The following is a 27,457-nucleotide window of genomic DNA, read 5'->3' on the forward strand; positions in this document are numbered from 1 at the left end:
CCTTCTCAGAACAATGTTTTAAATGTATAAAATAAAATGCACAAGATTGAAAAGGAAACCAATGATATGGAAATAATTGTCAAAACATTTTTTTTAAAAACCCAAGTTCTTGTATGCCCAAAGGGCTATAAAACTATATGTACCCTTTGATCCTGCAATACCACAGCTAGGTCTGTATCCCAAACTGAATCCAATTTATAAGAATACAAGTCATTCCCCAATTGATAAATGGTCAGAAGATATGAAGAAGCAATTTTCAGATAATGAAATTAAAGCTAGACCTAGATTCACAATAATGGCCATTTCAGTAACATGGGGAGTATAGCTTAGGTGAAATGATAAAAAAGGAATATATTTCAAAGTAATGGTATGTGGTATAGTAAGCAGAGTCAGGATTAGACCCAGGAAGACCTAGTTGACATTTCTGCCACAGACAGTTATCTGCATGAACCTGAGGAAGTGGTTTCATTTCCTCAGTGATCTCAGTTTTCTCACCTATAAAATGGGAATAATAATAGCACCTACCTCATACAGACTTGTCTTGAAAAGCAAATGAGATCATATATATGGTGTTCTTTGCAAATCCTAAACGTGCTACATGAATGTCAGCCACTATTATTTTTGTTGCTGAAGAAGATCATGCATGGAAAACACTTTGCAAGACTTAAAGTGCAATTTAAGTGTCTGTTATTATTGAGAATTAGTGAGATCATGTATCATGTAAACTGCTCTTTGCAAACCATAAAACACTCTGAATGTGAGCCGTTATTGTTTTGGGTATTAAATAAGACCGTGCATATAAAACACTTTGCAAAACTTATTGGTAACAATTAATGAGATAGTGGATGTAAAGCACTTTTCAAACCTTAGAGGATCACGTAGATTTACATATAATGGTGGGCTATTGTTTTATGCTTCTCTTCTTCACATTCCATGGAGTGCATATAGAAATCATCCTAGGACAAATCACCATCCTGCTACTATTCTTATGTTTAGTATCTGGCAAAATTTCACACAGTTGTATAAATTCACTGGATTGGGGGAGGGGGAGGAGTGGGGTGGGGGGTGGTAATCAAGCAAGCATATAAGAATGCAGCCTAGGGGCAGCCAGGTAGCACAGCGAGTAAGAGCACTGGCTCCAGTGTCGGGATGACCTGGGGATCGAATTGGGGCTCAGACACTCAGCACCACACCCAGAAATAACTGGCCGTGTAACCTTGAGCAAGTTACTTAACCCTGATTGCTTTAAAAAAAAAAGAATGCAGCCTAGTTTTCTCTTGGCTAGATGAAAATGTCTCCAGGACAACTCCAGTAGTAGGATATCAGGGATGATACAGACTTCTTCCTGTAGTATTATTATTATGTGTCAGCTATATGTACTTTGCAGGGGAATGAAATACTCTTATTTCCCTCTCCCCAACCAGATGAAACTTAATTAAGCTCCCAGACAATTCCACTGCCAACTTGACGTCTTTAAAAAAAAAAACAACTAGGCCAAGAAGTTAATGAGATCATACCAAAGTTTATTGATTACATCAAACGAAAAATTTTGGTAATGAAAAAGACGATTTGCATTCATAAAAAGTAGCATTCACATTCAATCTCTGTTATAGAAAGCCACCATGTGAATGTATAAAATTGCTCAGGTGGAAAAAATACCCATGATATGGGAGTTCCACCTTTGCAAGCTGCACAATGCACGAGACTTACACATCAATATACAATATGGGCACAGGAGCAGCCTATTCCACAGCTAAGCACCTTGAGGACTTTTGCAGTTTTACATCTCGCTGGTGTGGATGTCATTGGCATCTTAGGGATACATGGTCTTCGCTAGTGTGTCCCATCTTCATACTTTGCAGAACAATTCTGAGCAATTTGACATGGAAATTCTACTTCAGATCATTCCAAATTATGCAAACACAGGGTAGGACATTCCTTCATGCCTTTCCCTTCCTGCCAGCATGGTTTAAATAGAATAGCTGAAGAGCTGCAAACTATTACTAGCAACACTAGACGGCATTCTTCCCATACTTTTTTTTTTTTACTTTCCCTACCCCCCCAACAGTGAGCCTATGCTGGGCTCTTTTGATTCATTAATAAAATCTGCAAAAAAAAAAAAAGACAGATGCTTACAACAGGCATGGACGATGGTGGATCTATTACCATGCCCAACTGTGTGCTGCAATGCAACATGATAAATGATATGTGCCTCGCACATAGGAAATATTGTTTGAATGAATGCATGATTATGATCTATGGCAGAAGTATGGCTTCAAACTTTCTTTTCTTTTACTTTTAAAATGGGACTTGAAATTCTTGCTTGAAGCCCCTAGAAATAGAGACGTATTCTGCCTTTGGGGTTTTTTAACCACACTGGTATAAATATCTACAACAGTTCTGAAAGAAATCTTTCATTCCCCTCTTTTATGAGTATTCACAGTGTCCACAGTTCATATAATGGGAAATTCAAGCTAGAAAGGGCATTTGAAGCTATCTAATCCATTTTTGTCACTCTACAAAGAAGTAAACTCAGTATCAGAGAGGGGAAGGGACCTGCCCAAGGTCACCCAGATAGTAAGTGGCAGAGCTCAGATTCTAAGCCAGGTACTCTTGACTCCAGATCCAGATCTCTTCATTGGTACCCATTGCCCTGAGAAGGGGCTTGCTTTCTCTTACCCAACACAAGAAGGGCAAAATCAAACCCCAAAGAACAAACATTTTCCCTTCATGTTAACATTTCTCATTCTGTTTGTAGCACATTTTGGTAGGCATTGCACTATACCTGACAAAATATACAAATGTAACACTGATGAATGAGCACCTATGAAAATAGGAAAAAATGATCAGTCAAGACTGGAATGGGGTCCAATAACCAAAATTGCACCAGTCCTAGCAGTTACAAAAGACTCCACATAAACATGGACAAAAAACAACAGAAGAAACCGTGTTCAATGTATCAATAGAAATTGCACCAATCAGATTTTTAAACCAAGATAAAAGACATTACAAACAATAATAGGTATGCCAGATGGCGAATCAAACAGAATTGGAAACTGACATGAAAATATTTCTAAAAGACTGTTTCAATTTAAAAATCAAATGTAATCACCTTTATAAAAATATATATACATATTTGGTTGGTTGGTTAAAAAAAAAGGTGTATATAGTTCTCATTTTTCCCATGTTTTCTACTGACTTTTTATAGGGGTTACATCTTCCATACAGGTCAACGGAACTGGGGTCTACCATGACTTGAGCCAGACAAGAGAAGAAAGTCTTCTATTCATGGTGACCTTGTCATGGTCTAAGGGGTTGAGCAGCAATCTTAGTGTGACATTAATTCACAGACAGCAGGTTTCGAACAGACATCATAAACTTCTTCCTTCTCAACATAAAACATACAATGTTATGATTACATTGATTTTTTGTGCAAATATAGTTTTTACCCACCTTCCTCTCTCATGTCCATAGCAATGACTTATGTGTTTTGTTTGCTTCAAAATGACTTTAAACAACCTTGTGTGATATGAAACAGTGATGGAGTATTTTCAAATCTAATAAAACCACGCAGAGTGGTGTTTGATCAGCAGAACAGAAAAAGGCAAGGACCAAGTTTCCTTCTTCGGCTGAATTATCTGCTGCTAACCTTCTCTCCACAGAGGTGTTTGACATAGATGTTTTTCCAGCGAGTTTGTCAAAGCAGGACACGATTTGGCATATGAGCAAACAGAAAACACTTAACAGCTCCCCCGATACACAGAGGGGGTTTTGCAATCAACACATTTCACAATGAAAAACATTTACTCCAACCTTTTCATATACTACTTTGGGAGGAGTTTGATGACTTAAATATTTATCTCATTCAGCAGGAGAAAACAAAAACAAGTGATTGAGACAGGCTATTTCTTTTTGCCAGGCAAAAAAGTAACATCAGCAAAATGCATTCATTCTCATTACAGGATTCCTACATTACAGCATTTAAATTCCATGTTCTTTAACTCGTTGCTTGAGTTAAGGATTTTTCGTTTGTTTTAAGCACCCATTTTGTCATTTGTATTAAAGTTTGTTGAGTTACGATCAATTTTTAGCTAATCTCAATGGTATGCATTTCTTCGACTTTCAAGGTTTTTTGCCATAGTAATACCTACCCCACCCCGCCATGACACTTCAGGGAGCAAGACTGCTTACAATAATAGCGTTATCATTTAAGGATTTAAAATCATTTGGTTCACAGAGGGCCTTCTTCTTTGGCCCCAGAAGTGAAAACAGGCAGGAGTTCAAGTCGTTGCATTTCAAGTATCCTGGGATGATAACATTTTTTGCAGCAGTCTTCCAGCATCTTGTCTTATGTGTAACCATTGCGAATAGTCTTGTAGGACACTAACATAGGCAGCTCCAAATTCGAGGCCTGAAAAAATTTTCAAAAGACACACTTATTTCAAAGGTCCACTTAAATGAACCCGCATAAGCCGACTCGTAGACATGTTGGAAAAGCCAATCAAAAAGAACATTTTGTGAAGAGATTTACGGTACTGCTTGAGAAAATGCCAAGTTTTATTCATATAAAGAGAAAAATAAAAGAGAGGAAAAATAAAGACAATAAACCCTCTGTCATTCACGATTGAGTAGCTTCAGACTTACTTTGCTCTTGGGCTGCTCCAAGGTTTGCCTAACAATTTTGACCCAAGAAAGGCGGGGTGGATCTGGAGTCAGAGCACCTGTGTTAGAATCCGGGATCTGCCACTTACTATCTGTGTAGACCTGGGCAAGTCACTTCCCTTGGCTGGGCCTCAGCTTCCTCCTCTGTAAAATGAAGGGTTTGGGATGGACTGGATGGACTTTGAGGTCCCTTCCAGCTCTAGACCTATGATCCTAGGTGTGACCTTGGGCAAGTCACTCCCCCCTAGGGCCCTAGTTATTTCCCATGTAAAATGAAGGGCTTGGACTAGATGACTTTTGAGGCTCCTTTCAGCTCAAGATCTAGATCCCTAATGGCTAGATGATCTCTGTGAGACCTTCTCAATCTAAACCTATGATCTAATGGATTTCAAATGGTCTGATTCTTTATCATTTGGGAAGTGGAAAGATGAAGATACAGTCAAAGAGGGGAAGGAGCTGGCCTAAGGTCAAACAGATGGGAAGGGACTGAGATAGCTCTTAAATCTAGGGCAGAGATCATAGATTTTGAGCATGCTGGTACCTAAGAGGTCATCTAGTTCGACTGGGTCATTTTACAGAAGAGGAAACTGAGGCCCAGTGAAGTGATTTGTCCAAGATCACACAGAGAATAAACAGCAGAGATGGGATTTGAACTCAAGTCTTCATCAAATCCAGTGCTCTTTCTAGAGAGAGCAACCACATTAACTTTTGTGAAAATGAAACAAAACAAAAGAAAAACTCCATCAGCTCATCCATTCTCATTCTAGTAGGATACAAATGGAGGAGTAAATCCCAAAGCAGCTTAAGTCTGGGTTCCTTATGCAGCCTCAACACCTGACCTGGAAATTAAGGCCCAAGAAACTATATAGGAGGATATAGCCTTAAATAAGAACAATGTAGTTTACGCCTATCCTGGTGGGGTAGGAGGTGGGGAGAAAACTACCAGTTGCCAATGATACCTGTCAGGAGGATTGGAAAGCCAATTCATTTACTAGGGAAAACTAATCAGTGGCTGAGTCATTCCAAAAAGATAAAGGAGGCCCAGAGCAGCACTTGGGCCAAATGAAACTGTCTGTTCCCCCCAATAAAGCAGCAGATGACAGAGATTAATGGACAACAGAGGGTAGACTACCATCTGACTCAAAGGACAACATTGGAGCAGTGGGAAGAATGCTGGGCTGGGAGTTGGGTAACCCAGGTTTTGGTTCTAATCCTTGGCACTTATTGGCTACATAACTAGAGATGAGCCTGTTCACATCCCTGGACACAGTTTCCTCCTCTGTAAAACAAGGGGATTGAACCATTCAGTTCATAGGATTTAGAGCTGGAAGGGTCCTTAATCCGACACCTTCATTTCACAAAGGAAGAAACTGTGGCTCTGGGAGGGGAAGTCATTTGCACAAGGTCACCCAGGTAGTAGTAGCTTTCAATGGTAACATGGTGTGACTCATGAGGGGAAAAGGAAATCTGTCTGTGGTATGTTGTACTTTAGAAAGCATCTTCATATCTGTGACCAGTAGAATGTAACCCCATTGAGGATAGGGCCACTTCATTTCTTTAAAACTTATTTAATTGAATTGTGATCCCTTTAATGGTCCAAGAAAGAAATTGTATGTCCAATGTCTTCTGACTCCTGGCCCAGTTTTCTCCTTAGTACAACCTAAATTATAAGGTTGATTTTCAAATGTCATCCTCAAAGTTTTATCCTACAGTTTTATTCAGGGGAAAAAAGTAACAGCCAGATTTTGTTTCAGTACTATGTATAGAAGGCTACCTCCTAACCTGCCAGTAGACATTTTCCCATTGACAAGCAGGCAAGGGGAGAGCTCATGAGATGATAGAAAATGAACATGAATGTATAGGAAGAACTAGGATGCACTGTGAGTACCTCTTCCCGAAGTATTTCCCCCAGGGAGTTTATGTACCATAATGTAAAGGGAACAAATTTCAAAAGATGAGCTTGCAGCAAAGCATGCACTTACTCATTCAGCCAGATGTTGCCAATCGATATAGTTTTGTAGAAAAGGACCCACTAGAATGTTTATCCCAGTATTGCCCCGAATAGCTGGGAAGTTTTTACCACAGAGACTTGAAGCTTGAATAAAACTTGACATTAAAAAGAAATCCCAAGCCCCCAAACACAGAAAACTATAATTAGGGTAAAGTGGTTAATCTGGCTACATTTTTAGAATGAGTAATTTACAAAGACATTTAACATACCTTTGGTGACAGGACCAACAGCACGAGGAGGCACAGACACACTGAGCGGTAATCCCCTAATTCTAACAAGCATGCAACACTAAAACTAATTTGTTATTCTATAGATGTGATCTTGGAATACATATTTTTCCACTTTCCAAATCTTCATATAAATGCAAATTAGATGTCTAGACCAACAAAAATTAGGAATGAGCACAACTTAATGGTGAAAAGACCATGACAAATGTGTCTTAGTAGTTAAGATGGCTCAGTAGAATATAAGCTACATGAGGGGAAGGGCTGTCTTTAAGTGAAGAAAATTTTTTCCCTTGTTTCCCCAACACCTAGGACAATGCCTAGAACAAGGGGAGTGATTACTGAATGCTGGATAAATTGCAAATTGCCTTTCAGGCTCTGAACATTCCTCTCCTAAGCTTTCCAAGGCTCAACTACTTTTTCAAAAACTGCTCACCGTATTCCAAGGCCTGCATCTTTATGCCGTCTCAAATATTACAAATTGCATCACACTGACAGCAGAAACCAAAGGAGTGACATTTTCATTTTTTTTCCTCTTAATGGTGTTAATGTTTGTCATGAAAAGCCATCCTACTTTTTTAGTATGAGGAGGTACCTGTTACAATACATTAGATTCGTCTGAGAATGTTCGTAAAAGGAGAGGTCTGACCGAAGGTCTGGCTGATAATGAATCAGATGCTTTTCTACAGTTCGGATTTTTCTGCAATGGTGAGGCAAAAATACTTAACAGCATTTGAAGTTCTGGCAACCTACCTGGAGGCACACAGTGAAAGACTTCCAACATGTACTAGTCATTTCCCACCAAATACACAAAGGACTGAGCTCAACAATTATTTTCATAGCTGAACAACTAGTCTAGTTTAGTTTTTGGAAACTCAACTTTTAACCTGGTTTTCATGCTGGGAGTTCAGCTTGGGTGTCTGAAAATGGCACTAGCAAAGAACATGGTAAGCATAAGGTTTTGCTGATAAACCTTACCATCTTTGTCATTGCCATTTAGTGCATTAAGCTAGGGCCACATGGAGTACTCAAGGTAAAAATCTGGGCAAAGGATGCCATCTTGACAAACAGGCCTTTTCCCAGTTCCTTCTTTCCTCATAATTGCCCTGTGAACTACACAGGGGAAATACAATAATCCTCATCTTACAGAGGAAGCAACTGAGGCTGATAGCAATGAATTCGCTTGCCCAAGGCCACACAGTGAGTGAGTGGCAGAGATGGGACACAAATCCAAGTCTTCTGACTCTTAAGTCCAGCACTCTTTGCACTACATCAAGTTACCTCTCGAGGAGGAGAAAAATATTCTGAGCCCCGCTGTGTACCTAGCAGCCATTCAAGTGACTTACAGCCCAAGTTCTTGTAAATTGCTTCCTCTCCAGGCTGTCAATTTTAGAAGGTGAAACACATGATCTTTTCAAAGATGACAAAATATACTATGCATCAATAGAGGAGGTGGAAATGAGCCCTAAGAAGTCGTTTTTTTTCCATAAAGAGGACAAAATAAAGATGCAAAGCAAAGCAGAAGGCGAGGCAGTTTGTAGACAGTAAGAAAATAAATCACCTTATTCACTCCAAGAGAAACTGTGATTGCTGGAAGTTTGAGAAAGCATGAAGATAGTAGATGCTCCTGAGGAGGGGAGGCGTTGCGTTACCTTGGTCACAAATGCACAAAGGGTGGGAAGAAAAAGAGAAATGCAGAAACCAAAGAAATGTAAATATGTAACATTTTTCAAAAGCAACTCTGAGAATTTTAAGCCCAACGTGACACATCAGCTTGGAAAATTAAGTTATTTTCTGTAGACAAGATAGTGCTGGAAAATGGAAAATAGGTCACTAGTCCTTGGGGTTTGGGAAGAAGGTGGGGTGACATTCTTTTCTCCATATCTTGAACTAAAATTCACCATTCATAGAGGAAGGCCCCCAGCACACTGGGCAGACTCCTGTGGGAACCTTATGGGAAGAAGTGGACTAGAGTCACCCAGGATGGTCTGGCACAGAAGAGTTGTGATCTCTGTCACTGGAAGGAACTTCCCAACTGAGGAGATCACAGAACCATGGGAACAATTTGTATTGTAAGGGAAAATGACTCTGTTTCTGAATGAAAAATCATCTTGGCTTCTGAGTAGACTCTTGTCCAAAATCCACCCATCTAGACATAATCTCATTCCTAATGCTCTGGTCAAATTACACATCCACAGCCTCTCACCAATGAATCTACACTGGAATACCTCCTCTCTCCAGTTGAGTGACCCCAACATGACAGACCTCACTCAGTAACCATTGGTTCAGAGGAAGGTAGCTGGGAACAGCCTTAGCAAAATCAACACAAATCAGACTGAGTTCCTACTATATGAACCTAACAACTTCTGCTCAAGTCACCATTTCAAGTTAATATATATGCCAGCTAGAGTGTTCACTGAGGAGCCCTAGAAGATGTCCTGGTTAAAGGGCTGCCCACTTTTCTAAGAAAGTGTTTTGCCTTCTTACTCCATTTGGTCTTAAGGTAAGGGAGAATCCTTTCATTTGATTTCCTAGGAAAATTAGCCTCTCTAAACATTACCCAATAAAGCACAGATAACCAAGCCAGTATTCAACTCTAGAAACGGATTCAGAATAATAGCATATTGGGCCTAAGACAGATCATTTAGCCCCTCATTTTACAGAGGAAGAAATGGAGGCCCTTATTAAGGGAAGTAACTCACCTAAAGTCACCAAGCTAGCAAGTGGCAAAGCCAGGAACTGAATCCAGAAAGATAGCAGAGGAAAGTGGAAAGAACTCTGGCAGAAGAGAGTGGAAAGAGTCCTAGATTTGGAGTCCAAGAACCAGAGTTCAAATCCCATCTCTGTCACTTGCTTCCTATGTGACTTTGAACAAATGGTTCTGTGGGCCTTACCTGTAATAAATAAAGGGGTTGGACTAGATTATTTCTGACATGCTATCCTTCTCTAAATCTATGAGCCCTATGACCTGGTTTTTAGCTCAGTGTTTGCTCCAACATACCAAGCTACTTTTTAGCTATATTTTCCTTAATGTCAATGGTCCAGCCCATTTTATTCATTCAATGGCTAATAAAAGACTAAAGTAAATAAAAATCAGGTAGAGAAAGTAATGCATGCAACCAATATAGCCTAATAACGACACATTTTAAAGCTTTGCTATTTTACCCTCTTCATATTTCTCCTTGAGAAAACAGATTCTGCCTCTTCACTAATGGTGGCAACACGTCAATTTCACACTGAGTAAGTTTGGCAACTTGGGTAACAGACAAAGCTTCACCTTCTCAAAAGCAGCACCTACTTCGTAAATATACTTCCAAAAACCTGACTCTGACTTTCCTTTCCTGTGCTACAAACTTCACACAATACCAAATATCCTGGTGTTGATGAGGAAGAGGAGGACAGAACCTACCAAAAATCCCAGTCACAAGCCCAATTCTGGCCATATTTCCCTGTCTGGCCCCTGAAAAAAAAATTCACCTATTTCCTGTAATAAAAATAACACCTAGAAATAAGAGAAAAATGAATGTAGAAATAAACCAGGTTGGGATGGTATCACAATTACTTCAGAATGGAAAAAAATAAAAATGTTTTAAAAAAAGGTAAAGAAGGCAATGAGTACAGTGGAAAGGTGTTATAAACAATCTAAGATTGACATTGTGGGGTGGAAGTAGAGAGGAGAGGGTTGTTCACGCATATGTGAATGCATGCGTATGTGTGTATATGTATGGGTGTATACATGTGTGCATGTTTATGTAGGGTGGGAGCTGGGGGGTGCAGTGATCAGCTCTTAAATCAATGTTCAATTTCCATGACCCTCTGAAATCACACAGCACATTTCCACCTTGGCTATTGGCATGGTTAAAGGGTCATATGACCACTCTGTATGACATTGGGATTAGAATTCACTAAAGATCTCTCTGGGTTAAGTGAGTGTTGACAGATGCATCCCCAATGCCTCAGAGCCCACTCCTGCTGCTGAGACTAAAGCTGCAGCTGAATCAGATGAATAAAGCTCTTTGAACACCTTAATCCTTCTCAAAGCAATTTTCCTAGGAAGGGGGCTGTCCTTTCTTAGCCCTTTTCCTCCTGCTGGAGGCAATTACCTGACCCACTGCCTTTGCCCTTTAAGACTGCTAGAATAGGGCAAAAGAAACAAGAGACTTTTCTGATGACTCTTCCTATGTCCCCCTGCCAAGGCATTGCCACTGGGTTTATAAAAATGGTAGCTCACTTCTTCCCGTTATGCCCTGCAACAGTTTTCGAGATGGGAAGTCCAAATGTCATGGTCTCCACTTTATAGAAGAAGCTGGGACCCAGAGAAGAGAGATGATTTGCTCAGGGGTTACAAAGCTAGTAAAAGAGTTAAACTCAGGCCTTTTAATTCCAAAGTGGGCAAAACTGTACTGTACTGATATCTAAGTTTAAAAAAATAGCAGGGGGCAGCTAGGTGGCACAGTGAGTAAAGCACAGGCCCCGGAGTCAGGAGGACCCGAGTTCAGTTCTGGCCTCAGACAATTAACACCCACACAAAAAAACTAGCCATGTAACTTTGGGCAAGTTACTTAACCCCAATTTCCCCCCAAAAGGCAAAAAATAAATAGCAAAGAGTCTGTGTGAAAACCACTTCTTGCTCTTGAAATTTTTGTCTTATAGACATATAGGTCTATCAAAATTCCAGAGTATTTTACTGATGATTCAAAGTCCTATTTGAGAATAAACAATGGTGACTATTGTTGGTATAGCTTTTTGGAAGTCTAACCACAAGTTTTTAAGGCTATAGTACTGAAACTTTGCTCTGGGGTCCAGATGATCACACTTCCCACACTGGTTTCAGCATACATTTGAAACAGCATTTCCACTTCCTAATATAAAGGAAATCAGGCATTGCTTATGTAGCTAGGGGACTCTCCCTGAAGTAAGGGAGTTCTTCCTCTGAGGGCTATTAGCTGTGTGACTCTGGGCAAGTCACTTAACCTCTTACTGCTCCAGGTGATTTGAACTCAGAGATTTTTAAAAATGTTCCCTACAATGATGAATCTGTATCTGTGAAGGGAGTTTCTATACTGGGAGTTCTCCCACACTGATGAAACCATAGTTTGGAAGGAGACTGGAAGAGAAAGAGAGAGAAACATAGGCAGACAGACAAGCTCCCACATTCCTTAGGACTTGTAGAGTTTCAGTGCAGGAAGAGACCTTCTCCTTTAGGTCCCATCTCTTCATTTTACATATGAGGGAACCAAAGCCCAGGGATGGGGAGAGAATGGCCTAAGTTCCACTTCTAAGAAGTGGCAGGGTGAGGGCTCCTACTTTGGTCTCGTGATTCCTCAAGACAGTGTTCTTTCCATTGCCCCATGGCTCCCTCCTTCAGCAATGGAGATGGAATGCCAATACTGATTGCCAGGCTGGAAAGGTACTTTACAAAGGAAGTTGCTTCCAACCTATGAGATGATCTAGGTTGAATTCTTGAGGTCAAATGAGTTTTCACATTCACTGAAATACCTTTATGCAACATAACCAACCCCCCACCCCCACCCCTAGCCCTCATCCCCCAGTGAGCAGACAGGGAGAAAATCAGTGAGATCATTCATTAGACCAGCATCTTCCTGCACTGAGACATAATAATTCACAGCAGTGTGTTTCTCCCTTTGACATAACTGAATGTATAGGATAAGCAGTCACGTGCCACCTGGACTCTCCTGAACCGTTTCAAAACCATTTTTTGATAAGTATCCCACACTAAACATCCTTGAAACTAAGGCCACTTCTATATTGGCTGCTGACCACAACCAACAATTGGGCATGGCCTTGTCTCTTCGAAGTGTCACAGATGCCATAGTATCGGAACTAGAAAGGACCCAAGTAATTATCGAGTGCAACCCCTTCATTTGATAGGTAGGGAAAGGCACTTGCTAAAGATCACACAGCTTCTGAGTAAGCATCTCAAAAGTAACTGCTCAAGTCCAGATGGACATGCTATCATGCAAAGCTTTGGCTATGTGTATGAAGAGGCTAGGAGAACTTCTGCCACATTGGTGAGGCAGGGTAGGTAGGAAGCAGGGGTTGCCTTGCTATCTTAGTCCAACATTTTTCCCTCAATGGCTCTCCAGTCTCAAAAGAACAGGTCATATCAGGATACCATCTGTGGTGTCTTTCCCAAGCACAGGTCACCAAGTGAAATCATTACCTGCCTCCTTGGAATAAGCAGTACTTACCTCCCCCTTGCCTTTCATGTCTGATGCCTGTTCCAGAAGCATGTGGTCTTTGGTGCAGCCCCTACCTTCCAGTCTATCTCCTCTAGGTGAGAGATGGCGATTTACCAAGATTCCTCAGGGTTCTAGGCTTTGCTTGCCCCAAAGGATTTGCCATCTGCCACTCATTTGGGGAAAGACTAAGACATCTAAACTCCTCAGCTTTTGCCAAAGGGGTGGGAGGGGAGGAGAGTGGACAGCTTTGGGCCAAGGGATAGGAAAGTTGGAGCTGAAAGGTGCAGCAATGAGCAACCCACTGTTCTTGGCAGGGGAAGCGGGGGAGAGGAGGAGAGGAGAAGGTCAGATTCCTGGATAGAATTTAGGCCAGCTTGGGAAGGACTCTATCATTTGCCCCCAAATCCACCCTCACACCCGCAAATTATACACACTGCTAGGGAGATGTAGTCAATGTGTTTATAGATTAGTGATGGGGAAAATGATCTGCGATAACTAGAATGTCACAGCCCATAGAGCCTATCTCACTATTTCTTTTCAAAGATGCTATTGGCCTCCTAATGCTCTAAAGCCTCAATGCTGACCTGGGGCAAGAGAGGGGGGAGGGGGATATGAGGGCCCCAGGGAAGCTGGTGGGTATAATAATGCACATAGCAACTCTCTCAATCCCCACCAATTCCCACCCCATCTAGAGCTACCCCTCAAAGAGGACACCAAACAAACAGGCTGTCAACCGTTAGTTTTATTGCTGTGAGAGTTCACAGCGGCACAGGCACTAGGCGGTCATTGGTGCTGGCATCCTTGAAGGCAATGGCAGCTGTGACTGGATGGCTGGACACTCCAAGCATCCCAGGTGGCAGAGCCCCAGAGAGAGGAATCTTATACTTATCAGTATATGCCCAAAACTCTATTGACATTCTGGTATACCTCCAGCCACTGCTTGGAGTCGAGGGGGCCAAACTGGTGGTAAAGTCGGCACTCAAGGTAGGCTGTAAGATTGGTGGGGAGAGCATAGTGGGTGGGGGAGCCCCTGTAGGAGACATAGCCCTGCCATCTACAAAGGTCCGACGGTTGGACGAGAAACTGGAGAAGCAGTCGGGCATAGATCCCGGGGTTCAGGGCTTCCTGCACTATAGCATCATCTAGATACACAGGAATAGGGCTGAAAGGAATATTATCCAGAGTACCTGGGAATTCACCCACTGTCAGGCCTCCCTGGAGGGGGAAAATGGAGAAGACAGCTTATTGGAGCAGGGTATACAAACCAGGGCTAAATATAGCAATATATCTGCAAGATCCCATTCCTTGCCCCACCGACCACCCCCCAGCGCCCAATCCCCTGCTTGGACCTCTCAGAACTTCTGACTAGCCTTCCAAACATCGTGTCTACCCCTGTATGGGGCAGCCCCTGCCATGATCAGAAGGCCCTTTGCTCGATCAGAAGGCCCCTTGCTCAATCAGAAGGCCCCTTGCTCTGCAAAGCTATCAGGGATGGCTGCTAGAACAGAAGAGCCTGAATTTCCCAGAGAGCACAAATACCAGCCAGAAAATAGAGTACATTGTGAGCCAGGCTTCCAACAAGAAAGCAGGGAGACTTCATGACGCCCCAGCAAATCCACACTCTCTTGGCCTCTCCACTGCTCACTATCTTGGTGGCTTCAGAGCCATATGGGCCTGGAGTGGAAGTGCGGAGGGGCAGAGGGAAGAGAAGAGGAGGAGGAGGGGAAGAGAGGAATTGTATCTTTCCCTTACCTCTTTTAACAGTCAAACCCATGTCTTTGCAAAGGATCTTGGACAAAGCATGAGGAGTACTGCCTCTCCGTGATGCTCCCTCTGGTGCTGGTGGGTCAGGGAGGAGCCTTACAACATTATAATTTGGATGGGAGTCTAAGGCAAGCCTGGCCTGAGGGTCACTTCTTAGTATGGATCACCCAATGACGTGGCAGGAGCTCAACTAGTTAAGGAGTCTTATGTGGGGAAGCATAGCTTTCTATGGTAGCCTAATGTTTATATGCCTAACGTTGTGGTGCTGGTGGCATCACAACTCTCGGGCTACTCAGAGACATGCTGCTGACAAAGATGTGTATCTTCATACACATCTAGGGTTGGAGTATAGCTGGGTACATGGACTTTGGTGCCATGTGGATGGGACCAAGGGCTCTGACCTCTGACTAAAGGGACAAAAGCTCCTGCTAAGTCCCTTGTTCCACATGGTTGCCACCTTCTCCACCCTCTAGCAGAGGGACCAAGGAACCATCCAGGAGTTTCTGATTGTGAACACCATTTGGCAAGGGGTGAGAGGATGTGGCCTTCTCCATAGAGCCAAAGTGTAGAGTCCAGACCCATTAGAAAGTGCTCCAGAGGTGGCCAGGTAGCACAGCGAGTAAGAGCACCAGCTCCAGTGTTGGGATGACCTGGGATCAAATCTGGGCTCTGATACTTAGCACCCACCCAGAAACACCTGGCCAGGTAACCTTGAACAAGTTACTTAACCCCGATTGCTTTAAAAAAAGTGCTCCAAACCAATTCCTTGCCACACTCTGGTTGAAGCTGTGGAAGAAATTCCCCAACTTATTGATTATTTAGTGCAGGAGTTGGCAAACTAGAGCCTGTGGGTCAAATTCAGCCCACCAGCTGCAAGCTAAGGATGGCTTTTGTATTTTTAAATAAAGTTTTATTATATTGGCCCTCAGGTTGTAGTTTGCTAACCCATGGCTTGATAAATGATAGTTTGTGACATTTAGGGGTATATTAAGGACTCCCTTTCCCTCACCATAACTTCAGATCACTGCCTCATTTAGGGCCTCAAGAGTGGCTGACTTGTTACTTTACCTAAATAGCAGTAACTCCAGGCTCTATAATATCCCTGGTATGGGTCATCCCTTCCAGTGAAGAAGATTGTGTCCCCTCTCCATATCAGTAGAGGACCTCCAATTCAATATCACAAATACTTGCCTTGAAAGGAAATTCTTAAGTGGGTGTTGGTGACACAGACTTTAAGAACCCAAGGTCACATTTATACCACAAAGAATCCCAGGGGAGGGAGGAAGGAGAGTCATGGGCTCCAACCTATAAACCATCCTTTACCCATCAATAAGAGTTTAAATTGCTTTGACATTTTCTCCTTTCTACCTTCTTTCCCAGGAAAAAGAGGAGGAGCAGTACTGCTGGGTCCCCATGAGGGTTTCTTTTCTGAAGCTTCAAGGAAGTCGAGTTTGTCATTCAGACACTAGATGGAAAGAGGAGCCCTCCTAGAGGAATCCCCTCTCAATGGCAGGGGCAGAGGAAGGTGTAGGTAAATCTGGTCTAGCAAATGCCCCATGGAAAGTGAAGGCACATTATAAGTAAAAAAAACTCTATGCCTTCCGCTAGAGCTCCCTGCATAGAGACTGCCCCAAGTATATCAATGGGAATGGGCTCCTGAGCTATACTTAGCTTGGAAGAGTATGTGTGCTCAGGTTTAAAGAACGTAAGGAAGGTCACCAGGGGTTCTTTTCAAAGACTCAAATTGTCTTATTGTGATTTTGAGAGCTTGGGGTTCAGATTTATTCCTGGATGGGAGCAATGTTGTCAGGATCCTCTATCTTACTTAAGCTGGGGGCAAAAGGGAAATTTTGAAGTATCCCAGCAGAGGTGTCAAACTCACTAGCCAAAGATGGGCAGCTGGAACCAGATTATAAGGTCACTGGGAAATGTTTCACAAAACAGAAATATAACACAACAGAAATAATGTCAATTTGTGGTTTTCTAAGGGATCCATTTCTATTCGAGCTTGACACCTCTGCTATAGAGTACTCAACATATTGAGAAGAGCTGCTGAAAGTCACCTCATTTCAAATTTTAAGTACAACAACAACAAGAATAGAAACAATCTTCAACAGCTTTGATCTAGAAATATTTTTTATCTCACCATATTTCCCAGCATTTAGCACAGTGCCTGGAGTATAGCAGGTACTTACTAAATGTTTATTAATTTATTGATTGATTCCTGCCCCAAATTCCCCATGAATTCTTCTGGAGGAGAGCCAGAGAGAGAGAGAGATAGGGAAGATGAACAATCTTCACTAGCCAGCAACAGATCAGAAAGTAGAATCAGTTGTTAAAACATCACTGCTTTATCCTCGAGACTAAGAACCAGGACGGAAGGAGGGAAAATCTTTGGAGGATTAAAAAAAAGGAAGAGGAGAACATGGGCCATTGGTACCCTTGGGAAATTAATATATGTTGCCCCGCACCCAATAATACACATGTATACACAAACGGGCCTCATTAAGTCAAACTGTGTTTACTTCATACAGTTTGTCAGCATTCCTGCTGCAATGCTTCCTGGTTTTGCCTTTTCAGACCTGGGACAGTGCATCATGTTAAGGCCCCATTTTGCCTAGTAAAGATTTCTCTGCCCATGTCTACATGATACTAAAAACAACTAATCAATTATAGCAATTCAATTGGAAGAAAAAAAAATTAAGTCTAACCAGTTTGGTGGCTGATCAGTCAATTTGGTCATATAGGCCCATTGTGGTCACAGCTTCTGGCTGCTGTCAATACACCAGAAACTTGGTGTTAGGGGGTCTGACTAATAAGATGAGCTCCCATAGGCATGGATCTGCCACTTTTAATGAAGCTGTTCATCAAAATGGGAAAGGGTTCAAATCATCTATGCTAGCCTTGTTTATCTTTTCCTTTCTCAATGTTTTCCTGACATATTCAGAAAACATGACAGACAACACAGGACCAAGCAATTAGGCTGACAGAGGGCAATGACATTTCATGAGCCTCAGACAATTGAAGTTGTTCAAAGAGAAAACATAGAACATTTTGGGTTTGATGCAAGTACACTGAAGAGGACCATATTGCCCAATCAACCACCACAGAGTCAGCCTTCGGGTCCAAAGAACCCAAGGGACAACTGTCTATCAGGTAAGAACCATAAGGGCAAAGCTAGGTGTCCAGGTTTCACCATTCCCATGTGGAAGAGGTCCTAGGCTCCAGGAACTGTATAAGTCTATAACAGAAAACTGTTTACATGGCTACTTACCATCTGGCCAGGCAACCCAGTTTTAACTATACTTGTTAATGCAGAGGTGGTATGGAAGAGATGGGCCTGCAGGGAGGGGTTTAACATGCAGCGATGGATGCAATTCTACAGCAACTTTTTTTTCACTCCTGGTAGAGAAAAGCCTTGCTCAGAAACAATTGTATAAATTAGGTTCAGGACTTACCTGGGGAGTCCTTCTCCTGACATTTTTAATCGCTATCATAAGAATCTCAGGGAAAAGGCCAACAAATACCAGAAGAATCATTGTCAGCCATGTTGATACAGAAGTCATCATGTGGGCAAATACAAAATACATCCTTTGCTGCTTGAGAAAAGGCCTGGAGTGAAGAAGAATAAAGAGAATGAAGCAGCTGTCACTTGTTGAATCACTAGGATGTCAAGGAAACAAACTTAATAAAAACCTTAACTAGGTACATTAACACAAATACTTGTCCATAGAAACCACCATCCCTTGCCCATCTTGGCAAAAAAATAAAATAAAATAAACAAAACAAACAAACAAACAAAAATTAGTCAAATATTTTGTAAGAAAGATGATGGTAAAACCCTTCTGATTTGAAAACAACCAGGCCCTCAGCTCATCAGCTGCCAAATGGTAAATGTTTCTGAGCACTGGAGAACACCAAGGCTTCAAGATATTTATTTCATGAGAAATTCAGATGAAGTTTTAGGAGGACAGAGATTCCATTTGCCCCTACTGCTTTCATTAATATAAACATGACTTGGAGACTCACCTTCAAACATACAAAATCCATCTTTTACCAAGAGAGTAGAGCATGACCACCAAGAATGTAAAAGCTTTTAATATGTCACATAGAAACCAGAAGCCATCTCATAATATCTTGAGAACTGAAAGTATCTATCAGGCATGTTGACAAGCCCTGGCATTGCACAAAATTTTGTGTCCAGTGGGTATGTTTCTGATACAACATATCCATATTCAGAGAATCTTGAAGGCCTTAATATCAGAGTTCTTCCTTTGCTGGTAAAGGCCCTAAGTTATGCAAGTTATCAGGCACCTGTCTTGCCGTGTAACTGTTAATGACCAACTGAGGGCCCAGAGAAGAGATGAGAATATGGACTTTAATCCTTTCATTGGAGAGGCAGGGGACGATGAGTTAAGAATGTTGAAAACGGTTCCAATTCCATTGCTATGTTGGTTGGTTTTAGTTAACTGTTTTACTTTGTAACAAAGGAAGGCTCATTGGGTGCAAAGGTGTCGAGAGAAGAGGACAGGTAATACAGGATAAGAGCTAAAAGTATAAGTCTATTTAGAAATAACTGTGATATAAAAACAAAATCTGTTAATGAAACTTAAAGCCTTAATACCAATACCAATAAAAAAACCAATATCCTAAACTGAAGGTATATTAGGCTTGGTTCTCCAGCCTATAGGTAGATAGTTGTGTTTCCATAGATCTATCTATATGACCTTTGCTCCTGTATCTTTGTTAACTAAGCTCTTAGCATGTGGTAGGTGCTTCACAAACAAATATTTGCTTGACGGACAGATGGATGGATGGATGGACAGGGGGATGGAAAATAGTGACCATAGGCCCAAATCTATTTGGATTCTAGTGTGGCTGTTAACAATAAAAAAATGTACTTTTTAAAACTTTCTTAATTTTTCTTGTTTTTTTCTCATGTGTGATTTCTTTTGCAACATGGCTAATATGGAAATGATTTGTATGACTTCCTGTGTATCATCAATATCATATTTCTTGCCTTCCCAAGGTGGCGAGGGGCAGGACAGAATTTGGAACTCAAAAGTTTTAAAATGAATGTTAAAAAATGTTAACGTATATTTACAGAATAAATGAAAATATATTTTAAAACATTTAAGAAAAATGGTAAAGTAGGCAATGTAAGAAAAGGTTTGCCCTCCATGAGGCGAATAGTAATTCTCACACTATCAGTTCAGATTAGTCTACCAAAACAAGCCTTTCTAGAGACCACTTAGGAGATGGATAACTGGAAATATTCTCCGCTGGCTGTTGAGATAGGAAGAATCTCTTGAATGTGAAATGCAGTAATCATATCCATATTAATGTAAAAAAAGCAAGGGAAACAGATTTGCTATTACCAAGGGACACAAAGGAAATTGGAATTATTCTATACAGCTTAAAGCCAATAATCAATTTCTTATCGGCCAAAGAGAGGCTATTAGGTCATAAAAATATTGTTAAATTCACAGCTGGATTTGAACTGAAGTCATACTTAAGGTCTAGGCAGTTTTTAGGGTTACGAATGAATTAAATGGACCTCTGTTACACAATGCTGAAAAGCCATCAGGTAGTTAGAGGGCACTCTTGCCCTGCATACCATAATTCTCTATATTTAGTACTACTTCTTAACTTATTTTTATCTTAAAAAGTGCCAAGAGTGGAAAGTAATGAGTTGATGTCACCATGAAGGGTGGACTCCAGTGGAAGGCCACAGGGCTCTGTCCCTGTTCTGTTCACCATTTTGTTGTGGGTTTTGGGGGGTAATTCGTGATTTGCATGAAGATATGGCTTACATGCTTATGAAATATGGAGATTACTTCAAGCTGCAAAGAATGGCTTATAAATTGGATGATAGAATCAGGCCTCCAAAAGGCCTCAATTTTTTTAATGGGCTGAATAAAAGAAGACAAAAGTTAGCAAAAATAACTATATAGTTCTACATACTGGAGTTCAAAAGGCCAAATGTACAAGTAGAAAATGAAGGAGACTCAGCTATACATGGGGGGAAAGGACCTTGGGGACTTAGTGAACTGGAAGCTTAACATTAGCCACCACACAAACCCAAAGGTCAAATGGGGTCAGACGACAGTGACACTGTGTCAGGCCTTTACAGAACACATCTTCAGTTTCTGCGTTCCCCATTTCAAGAAGGACATTGATAAACTGGAGCACATCCAGGAGGCCAACTGGGGGGTAGGGGGAAGAACCGAAGACAAGGACTTGTTGAAGTAACGGGGGATGTATCTAGCCTGAAAGGAAGACATAGCAGATCTCTTCAAGTCTTTTAAGGCTTGCCATATGAAAGACATATTATATTTGTTCTGCTTGGCCCCAGAGGGCAGAACAAGGAACAGTGAGCAGTAATTATAAGGGAGAAAGCATGGTGTAGTAAGGAGATGGGGCATTGGATCTGGAGTCAGAAAGATCTGGGTTCAAATTCTACTGTGTACCTCTTAACCTCTTTTGACCTCACTTTCTTCATTTGAAGATGCAGGAGTTAGACTCCTGTGAGGTTTCCCCTAGTTCTTGACCCACAAGAGCAAGATTTGGACTTTTGTTTTAAGGAAAAACTTTTTATCAAAGTGGGATGGGCTGTTTCATTAGGTTGTGAATTCCCTATCACTATAACAGGCATCTAGGTGAGCAACTGCAGTGGATAGAGCACCAGGCCTGGAGTCAGGAAGACCTGAGTCCAAATCTAGCCTCAGACACTTACTAGCTGTGTGACCCCAGTCCAGTCACTGCACCCTGCTTGCCTCAGTTTCCTCATCTGTAAAATGAGCTGGAGAAGGAAATGGCAGACCACTCCAGTATCTTGGCAGAGAAAACCCCAGATGGGGTCACAGAGAGTCAGACATGACTGAAACAACTGCCTAACAACAAAATCTCTATCACTGGAAGTATCCAGGTGATGGTTAAATGATCATTTGACATAAAGATATAGTAGATAGTAGACTAGATGATCTCTGAGGTCCAATGCAACTCAGAAAGCTAAGCTTCTAAGATGCTCCACCAGGTACGATGCTAGGCCTTAAGGACGTGAGGCCAGAAACACTAATCTCTACATTTTTATGTTGTCTTTGTGTCCAAAGTCTCATCACCACTCCCTCTGTCTCAGACATCAATATCAAGACCCCAGTGGCCTCAAGATTAGCTCTGACAACACTTAAGCAAGGGATTTCATATAGTCTCTGGTCACGCTCAGCCAGCTTGTTTATATTCACATTGTACTTGGACTCAGTCATGTGTATACTTGGGAGACATCTCAGTGGTTCAGTGGTTTAAGAATGCTAGAATTAGGAAGACCCAAGTTCAAATCCTGCCTGTCATTTACTAGCTGCAGGACCCTGGGCAAATCACTTAACCTGGGTCTGTCTCAGTTTCTTCATCTGTAAAATGGGGATACCTCCCAGGGGTTGTTGTGAAGATCAGATGAGACAATAAAAAAGTGCTTTTCCAATCTTAAAGAACTATGGGAATGTTAGTAATTTTTAACAGTAGTACTAGTACTTAATAGTTCTACTGCCAAAAATACATAGAAAAATGTATATTTTTCCTCCTTGGTATAGATCAGAGAATACCGAAGTCAGAGAGGGCCTTAATGATTGTCTTACACTTGTATTATTTTTTTTAAAATGTAGGGGGGTAGGGGGAGCCAAAAATGTTTAAATTGTCCTGTCATTGGGCTCCGATTTTTCCTATGTATCTTGTTGGGCTCTTGAGCACTTATGGATTCCATCCAGGAGACTCTGCAGTGTTCCAAGCTTTGATGAAAACAGTAGATGAAGAATGTATATTGTCCAGACTATGACACACAGTTGGATGAACAATGCATAGAGCTCATCCATCAATGGATGTATCTTGGACAGACACTGCAAATGGACATGGAGATGAAGATGGGCTTAGAATTAAACAAGAGGAAGAGGAAGAAAATGGGTGAAATTGTCTTTGAGGAAGTGCAGAGTTCTTTTAATGACCCCAAACTTCTTGATGGGGACACCAGTATTCTCCTGGTGTGTAAGCTAGGGCAAGCCACTTCACTCCTCAGTGGGGCTTGTCTCTGGTGGGAGGGTGGAGGTTGGAGAGCTCCTCTCAGAATCTCCCGTTTAAGTAGGCTGCCCAGGCCAGCCAGTTCTTGATTCCCACCTGGCTGCACTTCTTCAGACCTTTCCATCATCATGCCCTTGCCAGGTACCTTCCCTTTCTTTCCCACCCCTTCTAACTTGTTTTTGTGTGTCATCTTCCCCCATTAGATTAGAAAGGGCTTTGAGAGTAGGGACAGGCCCTCTTTTTTGTATTTGTATTGCCAGCATTTAGTGCAGTGCTTAGCACATAGTAGGTGCTGAATAAATGTTTAGTGACTGACTCTGGAAGCTGTCTGAGACTATAACTTGCAGAAAAGGTGCCAACCTGCACTGGTGGAAAGAGTTTCCTCACCTGGGAATTCCTTATAGCATTGAAATCCCAGGTCCTGTCCCTATCCCCATGCCTATTCTTCCAGGAATGAACACGATGGACTCTGAAGAATTAAAAATTAGTATTGCTGAGAGGCCATGGTGGGGATGAGCAGGCAGGAACACAGTGCAGGTGCGGAATGATGATGGAGATGCAGCATAAAGAATGGCATCAAAGAAATGAGTGATCGTTACAGAAGATGGGCAGATCACCTCTCTTGGCCTTAATTTCCTCATCTGTAAAATGAGGGCAGGGATGAATGAGATGGTATCTGAGATCTCTTCCAGCTCTAGCTTAATCACCTAATGATAACTAAGACCATTAGTATTCTTGAGATGACAAAAGAAACAGAGGAAGGCCTTCACTGAAGCCAACCCTATGATGAACAACGGTGAGGTAAACACAGAGAACGAGAAGGTGAGAATGGATTGGGATCCATTCTACTTGACAGAGGACCTAAATAGATAAGACCATCTATATGAGTTGAAATCCAGCCTCAGACACTTACTAGCTGTGTGACCCTAGGCAAGTCACTTTACCCAGCTTGCCTCAGTTTCCTCATCTGTAAAATCAGCTGGAGAAGGAAACTGCAAACAATTCCAGGATCTCTGCCAAGAAAAGCCCAAATGAAGCCATGGAGAGTTGGACACATTTGAAAATGACTAAATAACAACAACAGACTCTGTGAAGTAGCTGACTACCATCGGACATGCATATCATAGGCTTTGGTACTGAGAGATCTTAGAGATCGTAGAGGGAATTGGAACCCTCATTTTGCAGATGAATAAAATGAGGCTGAAAGACAAAATAATAAGCATGTATCATGATTAAATCAAACCTTTAACTCTGGCAAGATGCTTGATACCCACACTGTCATTTGAGGCGTACAACAACACCCTGATGTACAGGTGTGACCCTTAGGTCCATTTAAAAGACAAGGAAACTGAAGCTCACAGAAGAGAAGGGAAGGGAAAGAAAAAAGTATTGATATAGTGCCTACTATGTGCTAGGCACTGGGTTAAGACCGTCTTTTTAAACAAATATTACCTCATCTGATCCTCACAACAGCCTTGAGAAATAGGGTAATTATTATCCCCCATTTTCCGAATAAGAAAACTGAGGCAAACAGAGATTGAGTGACTTACTTGTTTTGGGCTTAGCCAGATGATATGAGCTTTGGTGAGCCAACTTGAATTCCTTCATATTCCGAAAAAAGCTCATACACTGAGGACATGCATGGCCACCTGATATGTATATGATGAAAAAATGGTGATGGGCAGGCCATATAGTGAGCAAGAGAAACAGGAGATGGACAGCCTAACTAGCACTGTGTTTGGTACCCCCAAAGAAGCAAGGGAAGGCCTTCAGGCCATAGGACAAGCTCTTCTGTAGAGGAGAGCTAGAAGGACATGGATGAGACATGTCCAGGATAGTAAAACATGAAGGAGTTATGATCTGTATTGGTACAAGGAGTGGGGGCATAGATTCATCACAGTTTCACAGCATGGTGGAACGACTGGAGGATTGGCCTTGGGTTTGGGATGACCATGGTTCAAGTCTTGCCTCTGACAAATACTGGCCCAAGGAACCCTGGACAAGTCAACTTCACTTCTTAATGCCTCCAGAGAACAATCTTAGGTTGTGTTACAGACGAAATCACTAATTTGCATTGTGTGGTGAACGAAAAGTTCCAAAGAGAGAGTTTCTGGGCAAATGATGATTTTTTTAATTACCCAGAAACTGTCTCTCTTGAATTTTTTATTCGTCACAATTGGCAGAGGGAGCAGGAAGTACCATTTAACCATAAAATCAAAGGTCTTAAACTTCCATGGTACTGTCATCCATCCATTCCTCCCCTGCCACCCCCCCCCCATACTGAAACATCTCTCAACAACAACCCAAAGCAAAAGCAAAACAAAGGAAGGCTTCCTTTGGCCCTGTGCTCACAGTGGGCATGCCATAATTACACATTCCAGAGCCTGTCAACTCTAGGCCTCGGCCCTCTAAATAGTTAATTTTCCTACCTATCTTCATTTCCCAGGGTTGTACTTATTGGGCTTTCTTTCAGAAATAAAAATCAATGCCCTTTTCAGAAGAGTGAAAGCTTCTTCTAATTATGTCTCAAGTGACAAGAACATATTTCAAATGTAGTTCTCAGATTTCTATCCTTCAAGAATCATAGATCATAGAAGTAGAGTTAGAATAGACACCATCTACCCAACCCCCTTGTTTTACAGAGGAGGAAACTGAGGCCCAGGGAGGTTAAGGACCATATCCAAGGTTCCATAAACTAGAAAGTGGCTGGGATTCAAACCTAGTTCTTCTGGGTCCAAGTTCAGAACTTTTCCCATGGCACAATGCTGTCTCTCACCAATGAGATTTGTCCTTCCCTGAGTTGATGCACATCATAGACCCTCCTTATCTTAGTAAATGATCATAACATGACCCCATCTGGGGTCGAGATCCACAGTTTAAGAAGGACTGAAAGGGCTGTGAGCAGAAAAAATTTAAGAAGCCCTGATCTAGAAGGGTTGCCAGAGTCAAAAACCTTTACTCCCTACTGGTCAACCTTTTAGTGATGAGTCCCTTGGCCCTTAGCTGGGCTGGTCCTTGGTTAAGAGACTAGGTTATGTAGTCGCTCAATTAATCTCTTAGACCATGATATACTATTATTATAAACAGAGACCATCCAGTTAGAAGACTGGTCTGGTCTCCTGCCCATCAACATATATTTGTTGCCGGCCCTCTATGCCCATAGCAATGTGTAAGGCACGTCTTCACCTCTTGGCCAATTAAGTAGTATGGCTTTGTAAAAAGGGAACCAACCCGGGATTCAGATGAGCCAGGATCTAGTTCAGGTTTTGCAACTAATCTACCATAGGACTTTGGGTCAGTCCCTTGCCCTCTCTGGGTGCCTCAGTTGTCCACTTCTATAAAAAGAAGGAGTTGGATGAAATAATCTCTAGGGTTCCTTCCAGCTTTAATGTATTCCCCTGACTATTTGCCTCAACAAGATGAAGATAAGGAAAGGGAGGCAGGAGCACATACGACAAAAACAATGGGTCAAGCCATAGACACTGATAGTCTCTGTGCTGTGCTAGGTGCTGAAAATAAAGTCAAGTTCTATCAGACAATGATTGAGCACTTTAAGGTTTGCAAAATGTTCCATGTACATCATCTCATCTGAGCCTCAAAATAACCCTGAAAGGTGGGTGGTATGGGTATTATCATTCCCATTTTGCAGATGAAAAAAACCGAAGCTTAAAGAGGTAAAGTCATTTGCATAGGCCACACAATGAGTAAGCCTCAGAGGTTGGAGTGAACCCAGGCTTTCCTGACTCCATATCTAGCCTGCTATATCACACTGTCTCTCAATAAGTAATTAAGCAACTTGAGGAAGAATCAATCAATCAACAAACCTTTATTAAGCACTAGCTCTCCACCAGGTAGGATGCTAGGTGTTAAGGATGTGAGGCCAGAAATGGGCACCTAGCCAAGCTGTGGGTTTGGAAACCTCAGTGGATTTCCCTTAACATCATCAACAGAGATGATTGCAATTTGCTCTATTAGTCAAAGCATTGAGCTATGTAATCATTGCCAGCAAGAACCAATCAAGGGCTAACTAGGCTTAGCAACAAAAACATTAACATTTAACCTCTCTGCAACTGGTGAGGAACTCCCACCCAGGTGAAATGCACACCAGATTCCTCCCTGCCAAGCCCAAGGCCTTCGTGGCCACAGCGTGGCACAATGACTCCTGGAGTCGGAGCCATAGGAAAGTTAATGTCTAAAAATAGGAGAGTCATCCCTAGGAATCCACATGCCTGGGGCAAGTGCCATAAATCATGAGCTCAGCCAGAGAGAGCCCCACCATTGCCATCATCACATCATCAACATCATCATCATCGTCAGTATCATAGGTCTAAAGCTGAAAGGGACCTCAGAGGTTGAGTCCAACCCCCTCATTTTTCAGAAAAGGAAACTGAAGCCTGGAAAGACTAGATGACTCAAGATCATAGAATTATAAGTCTAGAGATGGGAGGGACCTCAGAGGACATCTGGATTCATCCTGTCCCCTCCCCCTCCCAATTACATACTCAAGGAAACTCAGACACTGG

General features: G+C 41.9%; 1 protein-coding gene across 1 annotated transcript in view; it reads right to left on the bottom strand.

The window, feature by feature from the left end:
• Nucleotides 1-13,827: 13,827 nt before the first annotated feature.
• The window catches only part of ATP11C (ATPase phospholipid transporting 11C), a 208,372-nt gene continuing 194,742 nt past the window's right edge, over nucleotides 13,828-27,457 (bottom strand). The window contains exons 28-29 of the mRNA XM_069074166.1: nucleotides 18,323-18,476; nucleotides 13,828-14,315 (exon numbers count right to left, since the gene is read on the bottom strand). Coding sequence (XP_068930267.1) covers nucleotides 13,989-14,315; nucleotides 18,323-18,476 — 481 coding nt within the window. The 3' untranslated portion in view covers nucleotides 13,828-13,988. The remainder of the gene's footprint in view (nucleotides 14,316-18,322; nucleotides 18,477-27,457) is intronic.

This window comes from Petaurus breviceps, unplaced genomic scaffold (genome assembly GCF_028583685.1).
Source record: "Petaurus breviceps papuanus isolate PSGF00001 unplaced genomic scaffold, PetGlider_PUasm1.0 90881, whole genome shotgun sequence".
Taxonomy (NCBI): domain Eukaryota; kingdom Metazoa; phylum Chordata; class Mammalia; order Diprotodontia; family Petauridae; genus Petaurus; species Petaurus breviceps.